The 24,031-nt window shown below is 39.1% G+C and overlaps 2 protein-coding genes across 2 annotated transcripts in view; one reads left to right on the plus strand and one right to left on the minus strand.

Annotated features, from left to right (window-relative positions):
• Positions 1-5,900: 5,900 nt before the first annotated feature.
• Positions 5,901-24,031, plus strand: part of rtf2 (replication termination factor 2) — a 31,166-nt gene continuing 13,035 nt past the window's right edge. The window contains exons 1-5 of the mRNA XM_053636037.1: positions 5,901-6,143; positions 9,300-9,394; positions 9,500-9,593; positions 10,584-10,723; positions 13,511-13,589. Of these exons, the coding sequence (XP_053492012.1) occupies positions 6,075-6,143; positions 9,300-9,394; positions 9,500-9,593; positions 10,584-10,723; positions 13,511-13,589 (477 nt within the window). The 5' untranslated portion in view covers positions 5,901-6,074. The remainder of the gene's footprint in view (positions 6,144-9,299; positions 9,395-9,499; positions 9,594-10,583; positions 10,724-13,510; positions 13,590-24,031) is intronic.
• Positions 15,096-19,329, minus strand: LOC128614658 (beta-1,3-galactosyl-O-glycosyl-glycoprotein beta-1,6-N-acetylglucosaminyltransferase 7-like). The gene is made up of 5 exons (XM_053636185.1): positions 19,070-19,329; positions 18,205-18,574; positions 16,913-17,771; positions 16,567-16,662; positions 15,096-16,442 (listed from the first exon to the last, which is right to left on the minus strand). Exons 1-5 carry the CDS (start codon positions 19,327-19,329, stop codon positions 16,150-16,152), a joined length of 1,878 nt encoding a protein of 625 aa, XP_053492160.1. The 3' UTR covers positions 15,096-16,149.

Here is a 24,031-nt window from a genome sequence, read left to right on the forward strand (position 1 = left end):
AAGGTAACAAGATACAGTTAAGGTGAGATACAGTTTTGGTTATTTGTTACCTGAAACAAGTAAAAACATATCATACTACAACTATAGTGTTATAGCCTTTTACAAGTATAGACCCAACTTTTCCGCTGGTGTGCATCTTTTGAATTTAGAATATGTGCTCTAAATTATAATCTTATGGAGTGTAATTGAATTGAAAGATTTTGGGGGAAAAGAGCTAGTCTCTGGTGCAGAATTGAGCAATAAACCCAGGAACATAAACTCAGCTATTGATCAAATGTGCTAATGAAATGAAATCTTCATCAGCAACCTAAGAATTTCATAATGTAACAATGTCTCTTACAAAAAATATAATTTAGGGGTTTCACAGCAACTGATATTTATGCAATTACAACTTTGATGTTTTTCTTTGTAAATAATTTTGCTAACTACATTGAGGTTACCTTCACTTCAATATTATTGTGCATATTTCTAGCACTGTGTATATATATATATATATATATATATATATATATATATATTATATATATATATATATATATATATATATATATATATATATATATATATATATATATATACAGTGCTGGAAATATGCACATTTTTTTTCAGTAAATATATTTCCAATGAGGCTATTCACATGAAATTTTCACCAGACATCAGTATTAACTCAAATAATCCACAAATAGCATTAAAGTCCCTGAATAAAGTTATGTGTAATAAAGTGGAATAACACAGGAAAAAGTGAACACACAAACTGAAATTTATTTAATACTTACTGGAGAAGCCTTTGTTTGTAATGACAGCTTCAAGATGCTTCCTGAATGAAGAAATTAATCAGCCGCAGTATTCAGGTGTGATTTTTGTCCCATTCTTCTAAACATATTGTCCTTAAATCTTGTTCAATTTGATTGAAGTCAGGTGACTGACTGGGCCATTCTAACGCCTTGATTTTTTTTCTGTGAAACCAATTGAGAGTTTCCTTTGCTGTATGCTTTGGATTGTTGTCATGCTGGAAGGTCCACCCACATCTCTTCATCCTGGTGGATGGCAGCAGATTATTCTCAAGAATCTTCCTGTCTCCCAGTACCATGCGATGAAAAACATCCCCACACCATGATGCTTCCACATCCAAGCTTCACTGTTGGTACACAGCAAAATCGCCAGTGTTGATTTAACACCCAGAGTGTAGAATTTACACCCTACAGTGTTTATATAAGTCCATTGGACTTAAATGAACACTCTGGGTGTTAATTCAACACTAGGGATTTTACTGTGTATAGTGTTTTTAAGGTGATGTGCATAGCCATTTCTTCTCCAAACATGGTTTCTAGTATGACAGCCAAAAAGTTCAATTTTGCTCTCATCTGACAAGGCTACACTTTCCCAGTATTTCATAGGCTTGTCCAAATTACTTGTAGCAAACTTTAAATGAGCTTTGACATGCCTTCTCTTCAGTAATGGAGTCTTGTGGGGTGAGCAGTGTAGTATATTGCATATTGTTTTCTCTGTGACGATGGCACTTGCTGCCTCCAAGTGTTTCTGGAGCGCTTTTGGCTACTTTCTTAGCTCTTGGGCTACTCTTCTGACTATTCTTCTGATTCCCTTGTCAGAAAACTTGCGAGGAGCTCCCGTGCATGGCCGGTTGATGACAGAGTGTTGTTGCTTCCACTTGCGGATAATGGCCACAATGGTGCTTACTGGAGGATTCAGAAGCTTTGAAATACATCTGTATCCGATTCCATCAATATGTTTTGCAACAATAAGGTTCCAAAGGTCTTGGGAGAGCTCTTTGCTTTTACCCATCATGGGATGTTTCTTGTGTGACACCTTGGTAACGAAAAGCCTTTTTATAGACCATCAATTTACTAAACCAGCTGATATTAATATGCACAGACAGGGGGTATAATTACTTACGGATTTCAGCTGGTTCCTTGTCTTACCTTGCAATGAAGAACTGCGTTTCCTTAGCGTGTTCAATACGATTTTCCTGTGTCATTCCACTTTATTACACATAATTTTATTTATGGACTTTAATGTTGTGAATGCTTTATATTTCCAGATTTCTTGAGTTAATACTGATGTCTGGTGAAAATTTCATGTGAATAGTATGTGAATAGAATTGTTGTCATTCCTCCATATAGCTTGTGTAAACTGGAACAAAATGATGTTTCTTCAGGACCATGGTGCAACACAGAACAGTACACAAGACTAAATATAGTGCAAATACACAACAGTGTGAGACGAGTGAAATACAATAAATATACAGGACAGAACAATAAATAAACAGGACATGGGCTGTTATCTGTAAACTGTAACTATTGTGCAATGTAGCAGCACAGGTATAGCAGCAATTTTGGCAACAAATGCGAGCTCCATAATATAAAAATGACTAATGCATCTATGTTTATAATGCAGCTATACATGTTTATAAACAGTCTATAAGCCAACAAGTTTATTTAAGGTGACGATTCAGCGCCATCTACTGTTCAATATAATAGAAACGTGTATATGTTCATTTGATCACAGGGGGCGCTGCCCAAAAACACCAACACAGTTGAACAAGCCAAAAGTAGTGAGGTAATGTCAAAAAGAAATAAAGCACTTGGAAGAAGCTTTAATTATTGCTGACTTAATAAGCTATAAGAGCAATATACAAGCAATAGTAATGCGTGTAATAAGAGTAGTAAAGAAAACATATCGGAGTGAATTCTGTGAAAATATTGAACACATTGAAATCAGTGACATATGGGGGATGATTAGGAAGATGAGTGGGATTCAGAGATATAGCAGCATACCAGTACTAATTAAATAAGGATAAATTCGCAGTTATAGATAGCAAAAAAGCAGAAGTATTTTTGCAGACACATGTATGAAGGTGCATTGTAATGACAATATTTTAGAAGAAATGAGAAAATATAGGGAACAATGCATATATTCCCTATAACAAGAGAAAATCCTAAAATTTTGGGAAAAAGAGATATGAAGGTAGTACAATAGAGGCAGAGTTTACAGTATATGAAATGAAGACAGCACTAGTGGGGGTAAACAGAAACTCTCCAGGAAAACACCAAATCTGTGTTGAGATAATTAAAAATGTATCATTTTTAAATGATAAAACATTATTAAAGACAATACTGGGTTTGTTTAATAAAATATAGGAAACAGGGAAATTACCGTCTGTGTGGAAACATGGGATTATAGTGCTGATAGTTAAGCCAGGGAAAGATCAGTCTCAACCAAGCACTTATAGGCCTATAGCACTGTCCTCAATCCTGTGCAAACTTATGGAATGAATGGTAGTATCAAGACTGATGTATTATATTGAGGAAAAAGGGTTATTCTCCCAATACAAGAGTGGTTTCAAGAAGGATTCAAGAAGGATTCAAGAAGAATACAATGGATTCTGCAATTAGTTTGGAGGTGGCAATAAGAAGGCTCAAGTGAATAAAGAGATAATACTTGGAGTATTTTTCTATAGGGTTAGGGTTAGGGTTAGGCATATGATATGTTGTGGAAGGACGGCTTGTTAATGAAACTTGATAAAATGGTAATTTCAGGAAAGATATTTATTCACAAATAGACATGGGAGTAGGTAGATCACTGTACACAGATGATGGTGCCTTATGGAAGAGGGGAAGAAATGAGAATTATGTCGAAGAGTTTGCTGGGGGCAATAAACAAGGTTGAGAATTGGGCAAATACATGGGGTTTTCGGTTCTCAGTAGCGAAAACGCAGGTAATTTGTTTCACAAAAAAATGGAAAAAACCCTAGAGTGAGTATTAAAATGCATGGACAAGAGCTGGAACAAGTAGCAGTAATAAGATTTTTAGGTATGTGGATGGATGCAAAATTGACGTTTGGTGTACACATTCAAAAGTTAGTAGACAAATGCAAAAAGGAGAATCTATAATGCATTGATTAGATCTGCAATAGACTATGGGAGTCTGATATACAGTTCAGCATCCACAACATGGTTTAAAAAGATTGAAGTAGTTCAAACTCAAGCTCTAAGGATAAGTTGCAGAGCATTTAGAACATCTCCAGTGTTATCAATCCAAGTGGAGATAGGGGAAATGCCTCCAGAAGTTCATAGGAGAAAATTGAGAATGAGATATTGGATCAATATAAAAGGGCATGAAGAAAGTCATCCAGTTAAAAAGGTACCAGAAAACTGTTAGGAAAATGAATATGGAAGATTAATATTAGTTTTGGTTGAATAGTCAATAAGGAGGCACAGGAAATTGGGCTGAATGAGATAGAAGTAGCTCCTTCTTTGATAATTCCTACTATACCGCCATGGCTATACCCAATGCCAGAAACAGACCTATATTTACATAAAGAGATACACAGAAAGGAACAAAATATGCCATTGAAAATAATTGTTCATCAATACATTAATCAAGCATATAACAACATTGCTCAAATATATACATATATATCAAAAGACCCAAAATCAGGTAGAACAGTAGCAGCAGTATATATTCCTCAGCACAAAGTTAAAATAGCAGAAAGAGTAACTAAATATACCTGTATTTATGGCAGAATTGATAGCATCAACCCTGGCATTACAGTGGGTGGAAGATAAGCAGCCTGTAAGTTATGTAATGTATATAGATTCACAATCAGCACTAGTAAGTTTAGCGAGTGGAGTATCTTCAGCAAGTCAAGACAGTTTCTGTGAAATTCTACAGAGTCTATATAATATTGGGAATTGGGGCTAGTTTTTTGTGGGTCCCAGTGCATGTTGTAGTAAAAGGAAATGAGGAAACAGATAAATTGGCCAAGGAGGCATTGAAAGAGCCTGATATTAATATCAGGGTAAAAATGAGTAAGGCAGAAATTAAGGGACTGATTTTTAACAAAAGTAAAGAAGAATTGGCAGAGAATATGGGAAAATGAAGTAAGAGGAAGGCATATGTACAGTATTCAAGGAAATGTAGGGGTGGAAAGAAGAACAATTAATAACAGGAGAAAGGACGTGACAACAACTAGATTGCAAATTGGGCAACCAACACTAAATCAAAGTTTACTATATACAATAGGGAATCATGAAATGGGTGAATGTGAAAAGTGTGGACACCCAGAAAGAGTAAAACATGTACTGCTAGAATGTACAGTATATAACAGGGAAAGATTGTAATTGAAGACCACAATGAAAAAATGATCAGAGTCACAAAACTGTATTTTTGAAGTTGTGCATCCATGGCTGTTGATTGAGCACTGAAGAATGATCTCATAAATGTACTTGGATGATAGAAAGATCAGGGTCACAGAATTTTCCATTTAAAATAAAGCCATGCTATGGAAAAATGATCACAGTCCAGTCACATGACCGAAATCAGCCAATAGGCTTTGAGTAATGGTGGACGCCCAGCTGAGTGAATTTCTTTGTTAACTTACTGTCAAATTTCTTCAACATACTTCATTAGTAATTGGTCTAATATTAATATAATAATATAATAATAATATTAATAATTAATTAATATTAATATTAATATATATATATATATATATATATATATATATATATATATATTCAAGTTGAGATTGATGTATAATGTATATACTGTGGGTTTTCAGTATTTAAGTGATGTTGATGATGCTCATTTGAATAAATTAGTATAAGTTCATCACTGTATTACTGTGAATACCCACGAAAGAAAGATCAGAGTCCGCGCAAGCATTTTTTCATGCTTCAATTAACACAATGTAAACAATAATGGCTGATAACTTTTGGTGTCTTCATAAAGACTGTGAATGGGTCTAGTGAACATATCATCAAGATTTTCTCTGTTCTCAACTATTATGACATAAGAAGGTTCTGAACTTCTAAATTCTAATTCTAGAATTCATGCACAATACAGTCCAGTAGGTGGCGGAAATGCACCTTCTAGTTGGTTTGACATGCGCCATATAAACAACAGAAGACGCAAAAGAGGCAGAACAAGACAGAACAGTTGTCTATTTTGGGGTTTCCTTGGTTGTTTATGTGCAAACACCAGTTAGGTTGAGATTTGTTAGCTCGGGGAACTCTCTGAATTTGTGTATAAAATAGTAAGATCTGTGAGTGAAGATGGGATGTGACGGAGGAACTATTCCTAAAAGACACGAACTGGTCAAAGGACCAAAGAAAGTGGAAAAGGTAAGCGCTAGTTAGCTAACATAAACGCGTGTGCTTTAAAGCTAGCTAGCTAGCTGGCTAACGTTCGAGGGATTTATTATTTAGCCAGTTGGGACTACTTTTTATTAATATTAATAATGATGATAATGTTTTTTTATTCGTGTTCCTCCAAGTTTAACAGTGTGTCATTTGTCATATTTTAATGAGTTAGATTTTCTCCCAGGTGTTTCACATTCAGGCTAAAGCAGCAAGCAGCTCGGTTTTCAGAACAAGCTAAAATGTTCCGTTTGAAACATTGCAGTGTGTTTATAAATTAGTTTTTTATCATTTGGTGTTCTCTGTGCGGCTCTTTGATGGAAATTCACTACTGTTATTTGTCTAAATAGCCATGTTCCCTCACTGACTAGCGAGTTGACAGAGATGTAAAATAATAATAATAATAATAATAATAATAATCGCTTCTTAAAGGCGCAATAGTTATTATTATTATTATTTTTTTCCTTACTTGTACAAATGACCTGGAATATATGTAGAACATGATACAGAGAAACAGTTCATTAAGTTCTGTCCTTAGCAAAAGTGTATTAAATCGTTGAGATTTTGGGAAACTGACTTCTGGTACGATATGCTTGTTTGTAATTGGATGCAGCTCCTGTCAATCGTTTTATAGACTCTATCCTTAATGGGCCACCGTAGCTCTTGGGGGCGGAGCTTCATGAACGTGGGCGGCAATTATTTGAATGTTAGACCTAACTGTTAGAGACCTAATCTTGGAGAAAAAAAATGGCTACTCTTACATAATGCACCTTTTAAGTCCATTTTAAGACATTAACTACATTTACATGTACATCAATATTCCGATATTATTCGGAATTTGGCAGTATTATAATTAGTATTGAGTCGTGTAAACCCTGCAATCGGATTGCCCGATTCAGATTAAGACAATATTGTGAATTGGATTAAGACAATATTCTGATTCCCACCCCTGGAGCGTGTTGCACATCATAAAAGACAATGTTAGCATCCGTTAATTTTAATTGTAGGGTTTCCGGGTTTAAAAGCGACATCGTGCCACGTCAATGTACTATAGTACTTCGATGACGTGTCGGTGTCTCATAATTATTCATGAGACTGCGTGTTCTTATCGTATGAGAAGACACTGTCTCTTAATTATTCATGACAGCTCGTGGTGCTATTCCTGTCTAATGTCTAATTTTAACCATAACAGTTTTACTCGGGCAAATCAGCCAAAGTGACAGGAAGTAGTAGGCGTCGACGCCGAGGATGTAAACAAAGACGGGGCAAACACGGAGACCAGTGGACTAAGCTAAAGGCTAACCCTCATCAACCTGCACTACCTAGCTTATTTCTAGCTAATGTAAGTTCTCTGGCAAACAAAATTGATGAACTACAGCTTTGGATAAATCAGGAAATACTTATGGACTGCAATGTTATGATTCTCACGGAAACTTGGCTCAATGGCTGCACTCCAAAAAGCACGATGGAGCTAGAGGGTCGCAACTTTTTCAGAGCCGACGGAACAGCAGTGGACACTGGTAAAGGCAGAGGAGTAGGTGTTGGCATCTATGTAAACAATTGTTGGTGTACAGACACTGTTGTTACTGAGACACATACCTCACTATTAAGTCTAGACCCTTATATCTACCACGTGAGTTTAAATGTGCCATAATCACTGCTATGTATGTCCCCCTGGAGGCTAATGCTAACCTAGCCATGAAAGAACTTGGGGCTAACATTAGCAAGCTACAAACGGAACATCCAGACGGTGCCTTTTATTATTGCCGGCGATTTCAATCATGCCAACCTAAGGATTGCACTTCCTTAAGGATTTTTTCCCCCCAATATGTCTCCTGTCCCACAAGAGATGACAATATTTTGGATCATGTCTACATTACTGTGACTGAAGCTTATAAAGCCATCACCCTCCCCCACCTTGATCAATCTGATCACCTGTAGCAGAAAGTATGCTTCAATTTTTAAGCGTACACTAGGAACGCTCGGTTTTTCTAACTGAACGTAGGTCGCACATGTGCATTTAATTCTTTTGCACTATTTAGTTGTTCCACAAGGTGGCAACAGTGACCCAGGGCTGTTGATTGTCAAGGTAGTCAAAGAAAAAACTGAATAAATGGAAGAGATGGAAACACACGCAGGTTAGAAAGTACCCACATTTGTCTAATTCTAGCCTTAAAGCGTATAAGGATTTGTATATGGGTGCTAATTGTGGCGAAAGATTGCCAAAGCATTGTTCTTCATGGTGGTGTGATTCTTTTTCGTTGTCGTCCTTCACACCAGAAGATTTGCTTTACTGTTCTGTACTGACTCTAGGCCAGGAGGGGAAGTTCAAGTTGACGTAATGCGCATGCGTCGAACGCCTGTGTACACTTACATGTCAAATGGAGTATACTTTGAAAGCTACACGTATGACTGATTGCACACGCTAGTTTACATGTAAAAAACAAAGTATACCAGAGGCTTATCTCTGCTGCTACTCCTGAAGTATACCCCCATCGTGAAACGTGTTAAAACATCATTTATAGCGTGTATATAAACATGTATATTTTTTATAAATGTATAATAATAATTGTATATGTACATTTATATGTCTAAAATTATACAAAATGATGATTAATCTAATATATGTAATATACGTAACAGGGCATTCAGTTACTTTTAAAGGGAAAAAACAGATGGTAGTCAATGTATATCATTGGATTCTAACTTTGCCAGCTGTAGAAATCTTACAATTCCTCACACTTTACCCCTGATTTTAGTGAGGGTCTGCATGGGACACTTACAGATGACAGTTGCCCGCCCCCTCTTCCTCACCTGCCTTGCCTTGCCAGTCCCACTCCCCACTACCCTTCACACAGCCATCCACACCCATTTAAGTTGCTTTTTTCAAAAGGTGGAGTTGAACTGGAAGAGGGGGGTTTCATGACCCTTTAAAGGTGCATTAGGTAAGATTAGTGAGTTCAAGATTAGGCCTCAACATTCAAATGATTCCTGCCCATGTTCATGAAGCTCTGCCCCCAGGATCTACGATGGCCCATAGAGTAAGGAGGTGCATCTAAATACAGCAAGCATTCCAGACCGGAATTTTCACTTTCCCAAACGGGTTTTCTCAGCTTTTCTCAAAAACTGTTTTTTTTTCAGGTGGACAAAAATGCAGCGCTTGCTGCCAAGTGGAAATACTGTTGCCTGAGCCAAGAGAAGCTGCGCCGTCCTATTGTGGCCTGTGAACTCGGGAGGTAAAAGAATGCAGTTTGCAGTATTTACAGAAGAGACCTACAAATGGATAATTTCTATCCGTTTGACATTGATATGGTTCGAACTTAACTGAATTCTTTTAACAGGCTGTTCAATAAAGATGCCATCATTGAGTATCTGTTGGATAAATCAGCAGAAAGACCAAACACTGAAGTTGTTACACACATACGTGGCATCAAGGTAAGCCCAAGGATGAACACTGATATGAATTTAAGTATGAAAGGTCATGCATCAAGTCCTATTTTAACTATGCATACATTGTTACATGCATACATGTTTGCACAGTCACCGTTATTGTTCTTATTCGTGTTTCAGGGTGAGCAGATTGTGTCCAGGCTATTATTGTTTCGTTTACAGTTGATGGGTAGAAAAGTAGATTCAGTACACTGTTGATATAAGTGCCACTAATTCTATTGTACTTCGCGCATCCACCAACCAGAAATAAGGAAAACTGTACTTCTTAATGACTTTGCCAGAAAAAACCCTTTGAAGTGTTTGTTTGAATGTAACAAGCTCTTGTTAGTTCATGTAGTTCTTGGTGGAACAAAGAACCTCAAAACTGCTTTTTTCTGAATCCTGCCACTTGTTGCACAAAGCAAGGGCGGAGTCTGGCTGTTGGAAGAAACTATTTTGCTTAGGCATATTAATTAGCTGGAGTAGATGGCTCACAGTCTTTCCAAAATGTAGGCTGTGGAAACCAATTAAACTGAGCAAAATGCACTACAATGCAGCACTAAAACTGCATTTAAACATTTAAACATCCTTGCATTTAAACATTTCATTGAGTGTAATGAAGATGCTGGCTAGACTCAAATAACATCTTTATGTGCAGTGAGAGAACCAGCATTAGCCAAAGACTTTGCATTTTTTGCCGAGGGTGCAAACAGGATATGCTTCATCAGCAGCGATGTTATTAGGGGATAATAAAGACTATGATTGCATGAAGTTGCTTCTCCTAAGGATAAAATATTCACATATTTTCTATAGTCTGTGTTAATGCAAGTAATAAGCTTGTAATACCTTTGGTTGTTTTTCTAGTTAATTGGGTCTCTATCAGTCTAAGGAGTTTGGTGAAATATGGGGGAATTTGATGTATTGGTTACACATGCTTAATCTTTGTCTATTGTTTTTCTGTGTTTTTGTACTTATGTTTTGTGTTTTTATATGAAGGATGTGAAAGAGTTGAATCTGACTGATAACCCAGCATGGGAAGGGGAGAGGAGAAATGCTAAGGGTGACTGCTATGAAGACATGCATTGCGCCATGTTTATCTGCCCTGTAGTGGGATTGGAAATGAATGGCAAACACAAGTAAGAGCAACTCCATTTTACTGGCATATCCTCTTAATACTAGATTCAGGAATTCCATACTGTTACAGATCTGGTAACTGGGAAGGCCACTGAAGAACACTGAACCCATTGTCATGTTCATGAAACAAGTTTGAGATGACTTGTGCTTTGTGGCATGGTGCATTATCATGTTGGAACTAGCCATTAGAAGATGGGTAAATTGTGGCTATGAAGGGATGCACATGGTCAACAACAATACTCAAATAGGCTGTGACATTCAAGCAATAATTGATTGCTTGATAATTACTAGGCCCAAGGTGTGCCAAGAAAACATTCCATTACAACACCTCCACCAGCCTGGACTATTGACATAAGGCAGGTTTGGTCTATGGATTCATGCTGTTGGAGCCAAATTCTGACTCAGCTATCTGCCTCAGCAGAAATCAAGATTCATCAGACCAGGCTAAATTTTCTAGTTTTCAGCTGTCCAGTTTTGGTGAGCCTGTGCCCACTGCAGCCTCAGCTTTCTGTTCTTGGCTGACAGGAGTAGAACCTGACTGAATCTGGCTCAAGGTTTGACTTGTGCATTCCGAGATAGTTTTCTGCTCACCACAATTGTACAAAGTGGTTATCTGAGCTGCCGTTGCCCGTCTGTCAGCTTGAACCAGTCTAGCGAATCTCCGTTGACCTCTCCCCTTAACAAGGTGTTTCCGTCTGCAGAAATACAGCTCACTGGAAGTTCTTTATTGCATCATTCTGAGTAAAGAGACGGTTGTGTATGAAAATCCCCGGAGATCATAAATACTCAAACAAGCCCATCTGGCACCGGCAATCATGCCATGATCAAAATCCTAGAGATCTCACTTTTCCCCCATTCTGATGGTTGATGTGAACATTACCCGAAGCTGCTGGCCTGTAACTGCATGATTTTATGCATTGCACTACTGACGCACATTGGCTGATTTAGATAATTGCTGCATGAATGAAAAGGTGTACAGATGTTCCTAATAAAGTGCTAAGTGAGCTTACATCTAATGCAATTGCACTGTTTGAACACCAGATGTCCCAATCTGTGCAAGCCGTACAATTAAAATATAGAAAGAGTGCGTTTCGTTTTTACCTGGCCAATTAATCTGTATTTGCATGCAGCTGGGATTGCACAGGAAAGAAACACATTGTTCAATCTTGCCTGCCAGTTTTCCTTGGATTTTCCTTTGACAAATAATTTTTTAATTCAAATTTAATTCCAGCTTACTGTACTTCGGTAAGTCAGAACCTCCACATGGTGTCCTGGGTATAAGATTTATTTATTTATGTATTGATTTATTTATTTATCCAGAGACCAACTTGAGTGGAGGAAAAATTACAGATTTAAACAGGTTGTCTAAATTTGAAATTTTGAAAGGTGCTTTATGTGAAAGGGAGGTGTTGCTGTCTTCAAAGAGTACAGTATTGGAAGGCACTTCTCAAGTAAGCATGCTGTGTTAGAAATAAGGTATGCTCATAAAGAGCTGGGGTAGTGAAACAGTAATTACAGCAAATTACCTAGAATTAAAAGTTAAATATAGTATGCGGTCCCTATGAAAAACAGTAAGAATCATTTTAGGGGAAGACTGAAAGATATAAAATGTACAATGACCTGGTTGCATAAGTGTGCACATGCCTAAACTAATAACTTGTTTCATCAAATTTGCTGGGCATCTCCTGTGCAGGTCCCTCTTCAGGTCACCCCACAGATTTTCGAGTGGATTTAGATCTGGACTCTGGCTGGGCCATTCCAAAACCTCAGTCTTTTTTTGTTTAAGTCATTCCTTTGTTGATTTTGGAGGTTTGATTTGGGTAATTGTCATGCAGAAGCCTTAAGGTTTTGTTCCAATATTGACTGGTATTTGGAGCTATTCATGGTTCACTCCACCCTGATTAAAGCCCCAGTTCCGACTGAAGAAATGCAGCCACAAAGCATGATGCCTTCACCTTCACTCTTCACTGTGTACATGGTGTTCTTTTGGTGGTGTGGTGTTGTCACATGTAGGGAGCAACCTGTACTTGCCAGAATTTTCTGCAGTTATTTTAATGTTGTGTAGGCCTCTTGACAGCTTCCTATTATGAAATTTATGAATGGATGGAGACATCCTGTTCTTAGGAATGTTCTCCTGGCCCATATCTGCATATTTTGTACCTTGAACTGCTGCCACACATTAGATGTGTAGATTAGCATGAAAGGGTAAGTGTACAGGTGTTCTGGGGGAACAAAATTACTGACGCAGTGGCATTTCAAATCGTGAATTAAACAATGATAATTTACTCTATTGAGAGAGAGAGAGAGAAGGATTCATTAAGTTGTGCAAAAATAGTAACAGCACCATCCATAGAGATTGCTGCACACCTACATTAAAAAAAAATAAATAATAATAATTTTATAAACCTTTGTGTTTGCAATTGTTTGATATCCATGAGAGCAGACTTTTTGTGTGATTTTTTTGAAGAAAATATCAAAAGGTTAAACAGTAGACAAATTTTCACAGCCTTCTTTGCTTATATTTACCAAGGGTGCCAATATTAGTGGAGGGCACTGTACAATAGGGTTCCCGAGGACCTTTGAAGAATGGTTGTTTGTGTGTGTTTGTTATAAATGTTCTTTTAGGGGTGCTTAATTTTGCCACGTACATTTAAAAAAAAACAAAAAAACAACCCTATTACACTTTAAAAAAAAAGATATTAATCTATATACTTTTGAAAATATAAGTGAAAATTTTTAATTATTGTGTGTAATGTTTAATTTATATTCATTGTGTGTGCACATGCCAGGTTTTGCTACTTGCTCTCCTGTGGCTGCGTGTTTTCAGAACGAGCTCTCAGGGAAGTGAAGACCGAGATCTGTCATAAGGTAAGAAGCCATAACATAAAACTTAGAGTATTAAATAAATTAAGTTGTAAGGATATGACTCATGTCATATGAAGTGAGAGAATGTGTCAGAGGTGATAATTATCTGCTGCTACTATTGTTCAACACTATAATTAAAAAAAACCTGTACAGGTTGTTACAGTTAACAAAATGACCAGGTGGAGGGGGTTAGGGTTTGTGTGTGTGTCTTAATAGTGTTCAAGTGTTACTATGAATGCAGACTTTAATACACAAATTATTGAAAAAGACAAATTATTTGCACTATTAGCATTTTCTCTCTCTCTCTCTCTCTCTCTATATATATATATATGCATACATACATACATGCATACATTCTCACATTCTTTTAAAAGTCCGTAGAATAAAATATTAGATGCCATGACTGTAGCTTCTGCCATCATTTACACATTTGAATATGTAATACGAAGCAGTGTGATAAGTTGAAATGAAAAATGACCTTATATGGGCATTGTTTAAACTCAGGACAGCTGTCATTAGCTGCTATTGTCAGGCAGCTGTTTGATGCTGTAAACAACAGTGCTTCACCTTTGAGCATTTGCTGAGAGTAGGCTAATGGTTGAGAGGCAGGAATTTGGTCAATAGTTGCTGCAAGCCTTTTATAATCGACCAATTGCTGTGCAAGAGGGTGGGATTACAGAGAGGGGTTAAAGCAATGCAAATATGCACACACATGATGCAGTATTAGACCATAAGCGTGTCATAATGAGACTAAAGCTGTATCCCAGACATTTTCTCAAATGTAGACATCCTGGCCAGACGCTTTTTAAAGGTCCAAAAAAAATTACATGTCCGGGATAAAATAGGACGTATGATCACCCTAACAAAGGCATTTCAGAGAACAATTTGTGTTAATTTCTACCAAATTAACGCTGTGCTAAATTTATTTGCACATGCACCAGGAAGTTGCTCAAGTGCGTCACGACCGGCAAGAGAGAGCCAGAACTATAAGCATGCAGCTGTCTGTTATGTCAAAATTTTTTATTTCTTTGGGTTTAAATGGAAAAAAATGAATCCTGATAATACTCCCATTGTTTATTTTTTTTTAAATTTTTTTACAAAATGTACCTGTAATCTGGTTGCTTTGTTTTTTGACTGAACTGTGACTGATTACACCAGTTTTTCTGTATCCTGATTACATAACGCCGTTACATGTATTCGGTTCCTTCACATGCTGACACATCTAGTGTGTATTTTATTAGCATCTCTTTTTGTGTTCTTCAGCCTAATGTTGGCTGACTTGCCCACTATCAGTGGCTCTATGTGAAGCTGGGCTTCTTTTTATGGTCGCTCCAGGTTGATAAAGATGATCACTTTTTATGCATAAGCTAGGAACAGCATACAGTATGCGCGATGCAAATTTCGTCATCAGTCACTGACTACGTTTACATGGACAGCAATACGTTCCCATGCCACGCCGTCTGATGTTCCCTCCAGAATTTCTCATATCAACCATACAGTTTGTCTTCGTTATGGTACCATATACAGTTTTGGGTGTTTAATTAAAAATTTTACGAAAGCTTCAAGTGCAGTTAATTATTCGTCATGCTGTACATGCAAATAGACAACTGCTTGAAGCCGTGGGCTGCATCCGAAACCACATACTTACATGTTTTTCAGATACTATATAGTAGGTAAGTACGCAGTTTGGGACCCAGCCGTGCTCTCTTGTTTGCTGTCAAATGTTTGAGCACTGCCGTGTGTGTGCGTGTCCTGTCGCAAAATGTGGTGAAAACTCCCACACGACGTTAATAGCGTGATTAAGGTGTGTACATGTCTATAATGCGCATCGATAATGCGACTAAGATAGGATTACTCCACGTCTTAATTTGATTTGTGTTTACTTCAAGTATGACTTTAGCTGGATTAAGTTAATCAATAATCGTTGTTTACATGCTAGTTTTTTAATCAGAGTATCGTCTTAATCGGGTTAATATCAGATATTGTTGTCCATGTAAATATACTGATTGTGGAATTGGAAGGAAATCTGTAAATGCTATTTTCTCTTTTTAACTTTTGGGGAAACTTTAAAATACTACAGCTTATTTTTGGTTGAGATGCACACAAAAGAGAAACATGTTTCAGATCCAGAAAACCTGTAGTTTTCAGACCTTATATAGTAGAAAATATATAGTTGAACATAACCATCAGCTTAACTGGTAATTTGAATTATGTTCATTGTAAACAAAAGGCCAATGCCAAGTCTGGTCAAGAAACAGGAATAATGCTTTTTACAATATCCAAAGCAAAGCATTTATGAAAGGCAAAATATTAACTCCACCTCTGCTTCTGCTTATCTCTATAGTTTCTGTTGTGATATATGGCAAATTCACAGTTTATAAGTAACACTTGCATAACCATGAGCAGTAAATATTCAGTTGTCAGAATTCTTAATACTCCTTTTGAAGTTCCATAACAATTTAATGATGCCACAATAGAATAAACATAAAACAATTCTAAATAACATTTCTACGAATTGTATCCATAGATTAAATATTTTATGCTGAACTGTATAGATAATAATTTAGTGTAAGAATTTATTGGCAGTCTTTACTGTGACATTATCTCTTGGTTGTTGTTTTTTTATTCCACCTTCTACTGTGGCACTACTAATATTGACTTCTGTTGCAAGTTTCCATGATAACTGAATGGGCACCGTTGCCTGCTGTAGGACTTTGTGCCTTTGCCACTGTTCCAGGCAGTCCAGAGCTTCAGGATAGCTAGTGCTGTCAAGCTTGTTAGCAAACATGCTGTTCCTCTCAATTATCCAGGGTAAATCCTCAACGCTGTAGATGCAGATATCCCTGATGTAACTTCCTGTTGGAACAAATATAGTGTTTTTGAGAAGATATAAATTTTTGGTAGAAATGACACATATACAATAGTTACACAGAGTTCCTTTGGATTAGACCGTTTCAGCCAAGTTTTGTAGCTGTCATACCATTACAGCCTTGATGTACTATTCCTTCTTGGTCTCTCCATTTAATGGCCCGAATGTTACCCTCCCAGCCAGCATTTACATTACTGCCAGGGGCATCTGTGGAAATGTGGAACAGTGTGAATATACTTCATATATTTATATATTTTAATTGATTGTAAAATCAATTAAACTGAGATTTTATACATGCATTCATCCCATTTTCATTGGTTAAGATGCTAGATGTTTGGCTTTTCACACTTTCACCAGCAGTGATTTTTTTATTTATTTATTTGTTTGTTTTTTGATGGGCCCTCACCTGATTATTTGAATGTCTGTGAATCATATTTCATAAGTAGTTTGTGCTTACCTTCCACATGGTTAAGGGTTACCCAGTAATGCTCATCTGGGCTGTAGGTATCCTTGGACCATTCCAACAGGTCTTTGGCCACTGGGCTGGTAAGCACATATTCCACGAATGCTCTTTGTAGACTGTAGTAGGCTGTTCCAAAGTAGATTGTCAGGTTGTGTGGAGGGGAAATCTTCTTGTGCTCTTTACCCAGGGAGGCCACATAGCGACCTGTGACTTCCTTGTGTTGTATTTCAGTCCTGTGTCGTATGTATTTTGGCTGTTTGATTCCTGGAGCCATATTATAATCTCTCCAGTTTGCATCTTGCATATATCGGACCAGCTCCAGGTTGCTCTGGACAGGGAAATCCTGGCCACATAGGTTGATCACCTTTTGCCAATTTACTGGAGACCTCACCAGGTCCTCCATGCAGTTAATGTCAGCCTTCAGACGAGAAAAACCTGCATAGGTTACTTTCTCGCTAACTGAGCTTAGAAAGACATTGGGAAAACACTCTGCCAATTTCTCAACTCTCATTTTGTAGTCTTCTTGAGCTTTGGCATCTACGTGAATGCAGTAGATGTTTTGTGGTGCATAGATGGCTCTGAGAACACGCACAAACATCTCCAGGTCTTTGTGGATAGTGATGATGAAGGCCAGAGGGTAGTCTTCCTCTTCTTTGCTCAGGGTCTCCATAATAAAGTGAAGCTCAGATTGTATATGGGAGCAGTCGAGTGGATTGTTAAAGGTCAGATTCTGGCATTCTGTTCTTTCCCATCTTGTGTAAGAGGAGGTGGGTGGCAAATGTCTACAGTTTTCGGGGAATGGACGGCAGCTCAAGACATGCTGCAGTGCCCTTGGAAAATAACCAAACTTGCCCTGAATATAAATGACTGAGAGAATAATGCTGCTGATAGCAAGGCATAGAAGAAAACTCCACTTGGCATACACGTAGTTGGGCATAATTCAACACCATGCAGACCAGACCATATAAGACCAACCTGAAGGGTGATAAAATTAGTAAGTTAATTGATAGGTACACAGTCTCATTGCTAAATTAACTAGAACTACTATATAAATATTACTGGGTTTGCTTCTGCTAGAAAACAAAATTCTTGCACCATTGCTATAAAACAGTCCCCTCTGAAAGTATTGTAACGATAAGGCAAATTCTTTTGTTTTTGCTATACGCTGAAAATATCAGGGATGCAAACTTGTCACCATATATTTGTCACAATGTATTTATTTATATATATATACATATATATACATATATCCCATCCGCCATGGGAGGGGGGGTGTTCTTCCTCACCGCCACATCATTCTGCACCTCAAACCGAGCGTAGAAGTTGTTCAGTGCATTTGGAAGGGAGCCATCTCTGTCTTGTAGCTTCTGATGGCCGGCCTGAATGCCCTGGCACATGCATTGCTTGTCGCCACTATCCGTGAAGTCATTGTGGATTTTCTGGGCGTGTGTGCGCTTTGCCTGTCTGTTGATCCAGGATATTTTGGTCCTCGCTGTTCTTGGGGCCGCCTTGAAGGTGGAGTCTCGGGTCCTCAGCAGTGCACGCACCTTCGCAGTCATCCACGGCTTCTGGTTGGAGCGTGTAGTGATTGTCTTGGGGACGGTGACATCATCAATGCACTTGCTGATGAGGCTGGTCACTGATGCCATGTATGCACTGTATGCCGGGATTAACATAACAGAGATGTGGTCTGAGTAGCTGAGGTGGGGGCAGGGCTCTGCCTGGTATGCGCCGCGGATGTTTGTGTAAACAAGATCCAGCGTGTTCTCCCCTCTCGTTGCAAAGTCCACATGTTGATGGAATTTAGGGAGCACTGATTTGAGATTTCACTTGATTGAAATCTCCAGCGATGATGCAGTCCATCGGGGTGTGTGTTCTGCAGTTCAGTAACAGCCCCATAAAGTTCACAGAGCGCCTTCTCCGCATTAGCACTGGGGGGAATGTGTACTCCCGAGTATAAGGACAGTGGGGAATTCCCGTGGTAAATAAAATGGTCTACATCTAACAGTGACGAACTCCACTAGCAATGAGCAGTAACTAGAAACTAGCATAGAGTTCTTGCACCATTCCATGTTCATGTAAACATACAAGCCACTACCGTAAGCCTGACTGCACAGAGCTGCATTTCTATCGGCACATAACGCAGCGAACCTGTCTAGCTGAATGGCAGCGTCCGGAACTTGATTGCTGAGCCACGTCTCCATGAAGACAAAGACAACGCAGTCTCTAAACTCATGCCCTGTTGCCTTCTGGAGTTGGATGTAGTCCAGTTTATTGTCCAGAGAGCAAACAAGGGAGAACAGCATGGACGGGAGAGCAGGCCGGCTAGGGTTTGTTTTTAGCCTAGCATGGACTCCCACCCTATTGCCACGCTTCCTCGCACACCACTTGCGACATCCCCTCCCCGGCATCAGGCGACGTCGAAGACTGGAGACCTGGTCTCCGCAGCAAGTCGAGATCGCTTAGCTTCTCATCGTGCAGAACATCATGCAGGAGGGTGTTGTATGACTTCTGTATTTTAGCAATGTCTGTTAATGGTAAACATAAACACCGGTTGCTCTGATGCCCATGTAGTAGTAGTAATAATGATAAACTTTATTTTTAACTTTACACGATAAGAAAATACCAAGAAAATAAAAAAATACACAGATAAAAACACAAAATGTACAAAAACAAAAAACAGACTTGTACTCCAATGTACTATGTGCTGTAAAACATCGGGCTACAAAACAAAAATGGGACCAAATAGCACCGGAGGCTGTTTCGATGTAAATTTTTTCATTCATAATTAAGTGTTGTCTTTGACACGTTTGACTTATGGCCTACTATAAAATGTCGAGTCTAACACAGCACACATATGTTTAACCACAAGCACTTAGTGGTTCCTTTGTTTTGAGAAAGGAATGATTTGAATGTGTACTCCCTTTTTTCACCCAACCCATCACTTCATGGTTCAAAGTGCATTTAAAAAAAAAATTGTTACTATTTAGATCATCAACAGTAGCGTTACCGTTATCATTATTATCTTAATTATAATAATCATCATCAGATCTTGACTGAGCAGCCAGATGACACTCTTGCCCAAGGTTTATTAACAGTTTTCAGATTCCTGCATTCCCATTTACCATTCATTTGCCTGCCTTTCAAAGAATCTGACGCATCTTTCCCATTATCTTCAGGCAAATTACAGAATTATTTTTGAAAGTAGGTGCTCTCTGTTGGTTCTGTGCATTCCGGATCACCTCCAGAGATGGTGCAACAGTAATGGATGATTGCACTGCCAGCCAGATAGGTCAAGAAAATAAATACTAATGAAGTCATGTGGTGATGTGAGCTGGGCAGAGGTGATGTAAGCCACTGCAGCTCAGCACGCCACCTCGGAGCATCTTCTCACACACTCCGAGTGACCGGGAACTCTGGCGGTCATCCGAAATTCAGAGAACCATGGTTATATTCGTAACTAGCGTTCTGTTTCATTCCTCCTGAGCACAGCTGAGCTCACATCCTGGGATAAAGCAATGTTGGCATTATAGAATCTCGAGAAGGTTCAGGGAGAGAAACCTGTCGCCGCAGCACAAACGTTACACCTCTTAAGGCAGCCCATGATGATGAATCAGCCCTGGTGGAATGGCAAGTGATGGGCTGGGTTGCAAGGCCTGCTTGTACACTAAGGCAATAACCTCAGCTACCCACTGTGACAACCTCTGTTTAGACAGAGGGGCACCCTTCTTAACACCACCATAACAGACAAACAATTGTTCCGACTGTCTTAACTGCACCGTAGCCTCTAGCACCTCAAGTCCCGTATGGGGCACTGGAGCAGAGAACACTGCTGAAGGCCCATTCCGGTACAGGAGCAGAGAACAGGAAGGCCCGTCTGCTGGCAGGAACACAGATTGATGGACTAATTAATGAACTGGTTTAGGAGCACTTGAGGAAGGAAAGCTGGATTGGGCAAGAGGACAACTCCCTCCGGTTTCCATCTCATGCATGACTGACTCACAGACAGAGCATGAAGCCCACCGACCCTTTTTGTAGATGCTACAGCCAGAAGAAAAGCCACCTTCAATGACTTCCATCTCAGACCTGCCCCCTCCAATAGTTCAAAGGGGGATAGGCAAAGGGACTCCAAAACCAGGAGTTTTGAACGAACTGGATTGAGGTGCCTCGTACCCTTTAAGAGACTGAAAACCAGGTTATGGGAGCCCAAAGACAAGCTGTCCACAGGCGAATGGTGTGCAGAGATAGCGGCCACATAAAACTTCAAGGTGGAGGCTACGCTACCACTATCCAAAAGACCTTGTAGAAAACTCAAAATCACAGAGACCGTACATCTAGGGCTGCACGATTATGGCCAAAATGATAATCCTTATTATTTTGATCAATATTGAGATCTGTTATTTATCACGATTATTCATTGATTTTAGGGACAACATATTTTTATTGTGCTTTCACATTTAAATAAACAGACCTCTGCTTTCACCTCCATGTTGTGCTACATTCCTGCTAATGTACAAATCTTTGCATCAAATTAGACTGATCCTTAAAGTGCATCATCTCGTAGAAGCAAAATGTAAATAAAATTGTACCCAAAATATAGGATAAGTAAAAATGCCATCAACCAAATGAAAATATGCATCAAATATAACAATATGCAGCTAAATGAAAACAATTCAGGCGTATGCAGAAAAGGCAATAACAGTGTTTACAGGAGGAGAGACGCAAGACAATTTCTTTTAGGAGATTACAAAAATTTAGGAGCACAGTTGAATTTTAGTGTTTTTTTGTTTTTTAGAGATGGTAGCGTTAATGTGCCACAATATAACACACAAGTAGGCATGAGAAAACATGTCAATTATGACAGAATTTAGGAACATAGTGTGAGCCATGACACATTAATTTACCTTCTGATAAACTAGATTTAATATTTTCAGTTAATTTTACAGACAGTATGAAAAAAACAACCGTTAACCTGTTCCACCTTGTAAACAAATACAATAAACTTCAATGTTCAGTCTTTTAAGTCTGCTCATCTTAAATATATTTAAATCTACACTATTATCCATTTCCCACTGTCATGGTTCTGGGCTGGAGTCAGTTCTCGAACTGCTCTGTGTATATTGTGTATATCTGAATAATCTCATGTAGGATGTGATTGGGTGAGTTCATTTACCCATCAGATGCAAAGCGCTTTAGTTTAATGGTGTTCATTAGGGATGCACCGATCAGAATTTTTACGATGGAAACCGATCCAGATACCAATCTTTTTTTATTTAAGCTTTAATCAGGAGGTCTGTCATAAACAGTTAAATGTAAGCGCTCTGCTCACTATTAATTGAGTTAAAATAAAAGCAATGATAAATACTGTTGGTTAATTGGTACAAGTATAAACGAGCATAAAATATTTATTTTTAAATATCTTGAACAATAAAGAGTCTTAATTAAAAGTAGATTAACACAAGCATGATCCATATTAGGAAAAAGGCTAATAGCCTACCAAGCGTAATGTCAGAGAGTTGGGAGAAGCAGATGATGTTCAGTGTTACTCGCCATCATAATGGCGTCTGCAGTGTTTACACACTTGTTCGGTTGACTGAGGTGATGAAAAGCAGTGTGAAAGTAACTGTTGCTTGTTGTAGATGCATTTTGCATTTTTAATCTGATTGTATTATACAACTCTGAACAGGTAACTCGCACCGGTGCGAATAAATATTTATTCACAGTCGCACAAAGTACTTCAGTCGCAAATGCGAGTGAAATGGTCGCACTGTAGAGCCCTGAGTTTATCTGCAAAGTTTTTTCCACGTCAGCCCTGCGCCGCTCTATTGGCTGTAAGTGTAGGAAGCGCTTGATTTGAGTGGAGAAAACAGCGGAGTTTTCTATAAGTGGAGGACGAACTTTAAACGTCAATATCGCAGTCGATCATGTTCATTTGATCGTGGGCAGTCAAAATCGTAATCGCAATCAATATCCGATTAATTGTGCAGCCCTGCCTACATCATACAGGATCAAACCCGTGATTCTTGCACCACATACAAAAAGACTTCCATCAATAGGCATAAAGTGTTCGCGTGGATGCACCCCTCACATTGAGAACAGCGTGAACGACTGAAGGCTCACAATCTGCTAAGACTGAGTCGGCCCCAGAGGCCAGATCCATAACTGTCAGTGGGCTGGGTTCAGATTCCGAATGCGACCATCCAACTGAGACAATAGATCTCTCCAAAGGGTAAGCTGCCTCGGTCTGTCCCTCAGCAAGGTTAGGAACAAGGGAAACCATGGTCTGGACAGCCACCGTGGTGCAATCAGAAGCACCCTGTGTCTGCCTTGAGCAATTCTGTGAAGTGTACCCCACAGCAGAGGAATTGGAGGAAAGGCATACAGGAGACAATCCGGCCAATCGTGTGACAGCACATCCTACCCCAGCGGACTGGAAGTTTCCATCTGGGCAAACCACAAAGGGCAGTGAGTTGTGTTCTCCGAAGCAAATAGATCTGCTTCCGCCACACCGAACTCCAGCCATATGTCCTGACCTACATCCGGGTGGAGTCTCCACTCAATCGGATGAAGCCAATTTCTGGACAGAGCATCTGCAGCCTGATTGGCTAGCCCTGGCAGATAATCAGCCTTCAGTTATGCAAACTGTGGGAGTGACCAGGTGAGGATATTGTGAGTGAGCCGTAGCAAGCTCTCTCTCTCGTGCACCTTTGGTGATTCAGATTTGAAAACCGTCAAAGTGTTGTCCGAGCACACAAGCACATGATGGCCTGTCAGCACCGGGAGAAAGTATCTCAGGGCAAGAAAAACTGCACGCATCTCCAGCAGGTTGATGTGATCCATAGACCGCTCCCTTGACCATTCGCCACAGACACATCTGTGGTTCCAAAGTGCTCCCCAACCATTGAGGGGTGCATTGGTTGTTACCACTTCCCAACGAGAGGGAACATACCCCAACGGAAGGCAAGCTATCAAAAAAGCCGGTGAAGTCCACCGTTGGAGGGCATGCACACAACTGTGAGTCACTATGATCCACCGATGACGGTCTGGGTCCAGCAGAAGGTTGTTGCCCCACACCTGCAGGGGCCGCAAGTGAAGCAGTTCCAGAGGAATTAC

The sequence above is a fragment of the Ictalurus furcatus genome, chromosome 11, assembly GCF_023375685.1.
Source record: "Ictalurus furcatus strain D&B chromosome 11, Billie_1.0, whole genome shotgun sequence".
NCBI lineage: Eukaryota > Metazoa > Chordata > Actinopteri > Siluriformes > Ictaluridae > Ictalurus > Ictalurus furcatus.

Coding starts and splice junctions, on each gene's coding strand:
- LOC128614658 (XM_053636185.1), bottom strand. CDS start 19,329: ATGCCGGGGAGGGGATGTCGCAAGTGGTGTGCGAGGAAGCGTGGCAAT. Junction 17,772..18,204: donor AGGTGCAGAATGATGTGGCG/GTGAGGAAGAAC, acceptor ATTTATATTCAG/GGCAAGTTTGGTTATTTTCC. Junction 16,443..16,566: donor AGTACATCAAGGCTGTAATG/GTATGACAGCTA, acceptor TTGTTCCAACAG/GAAGTTACATCAGGGATATC.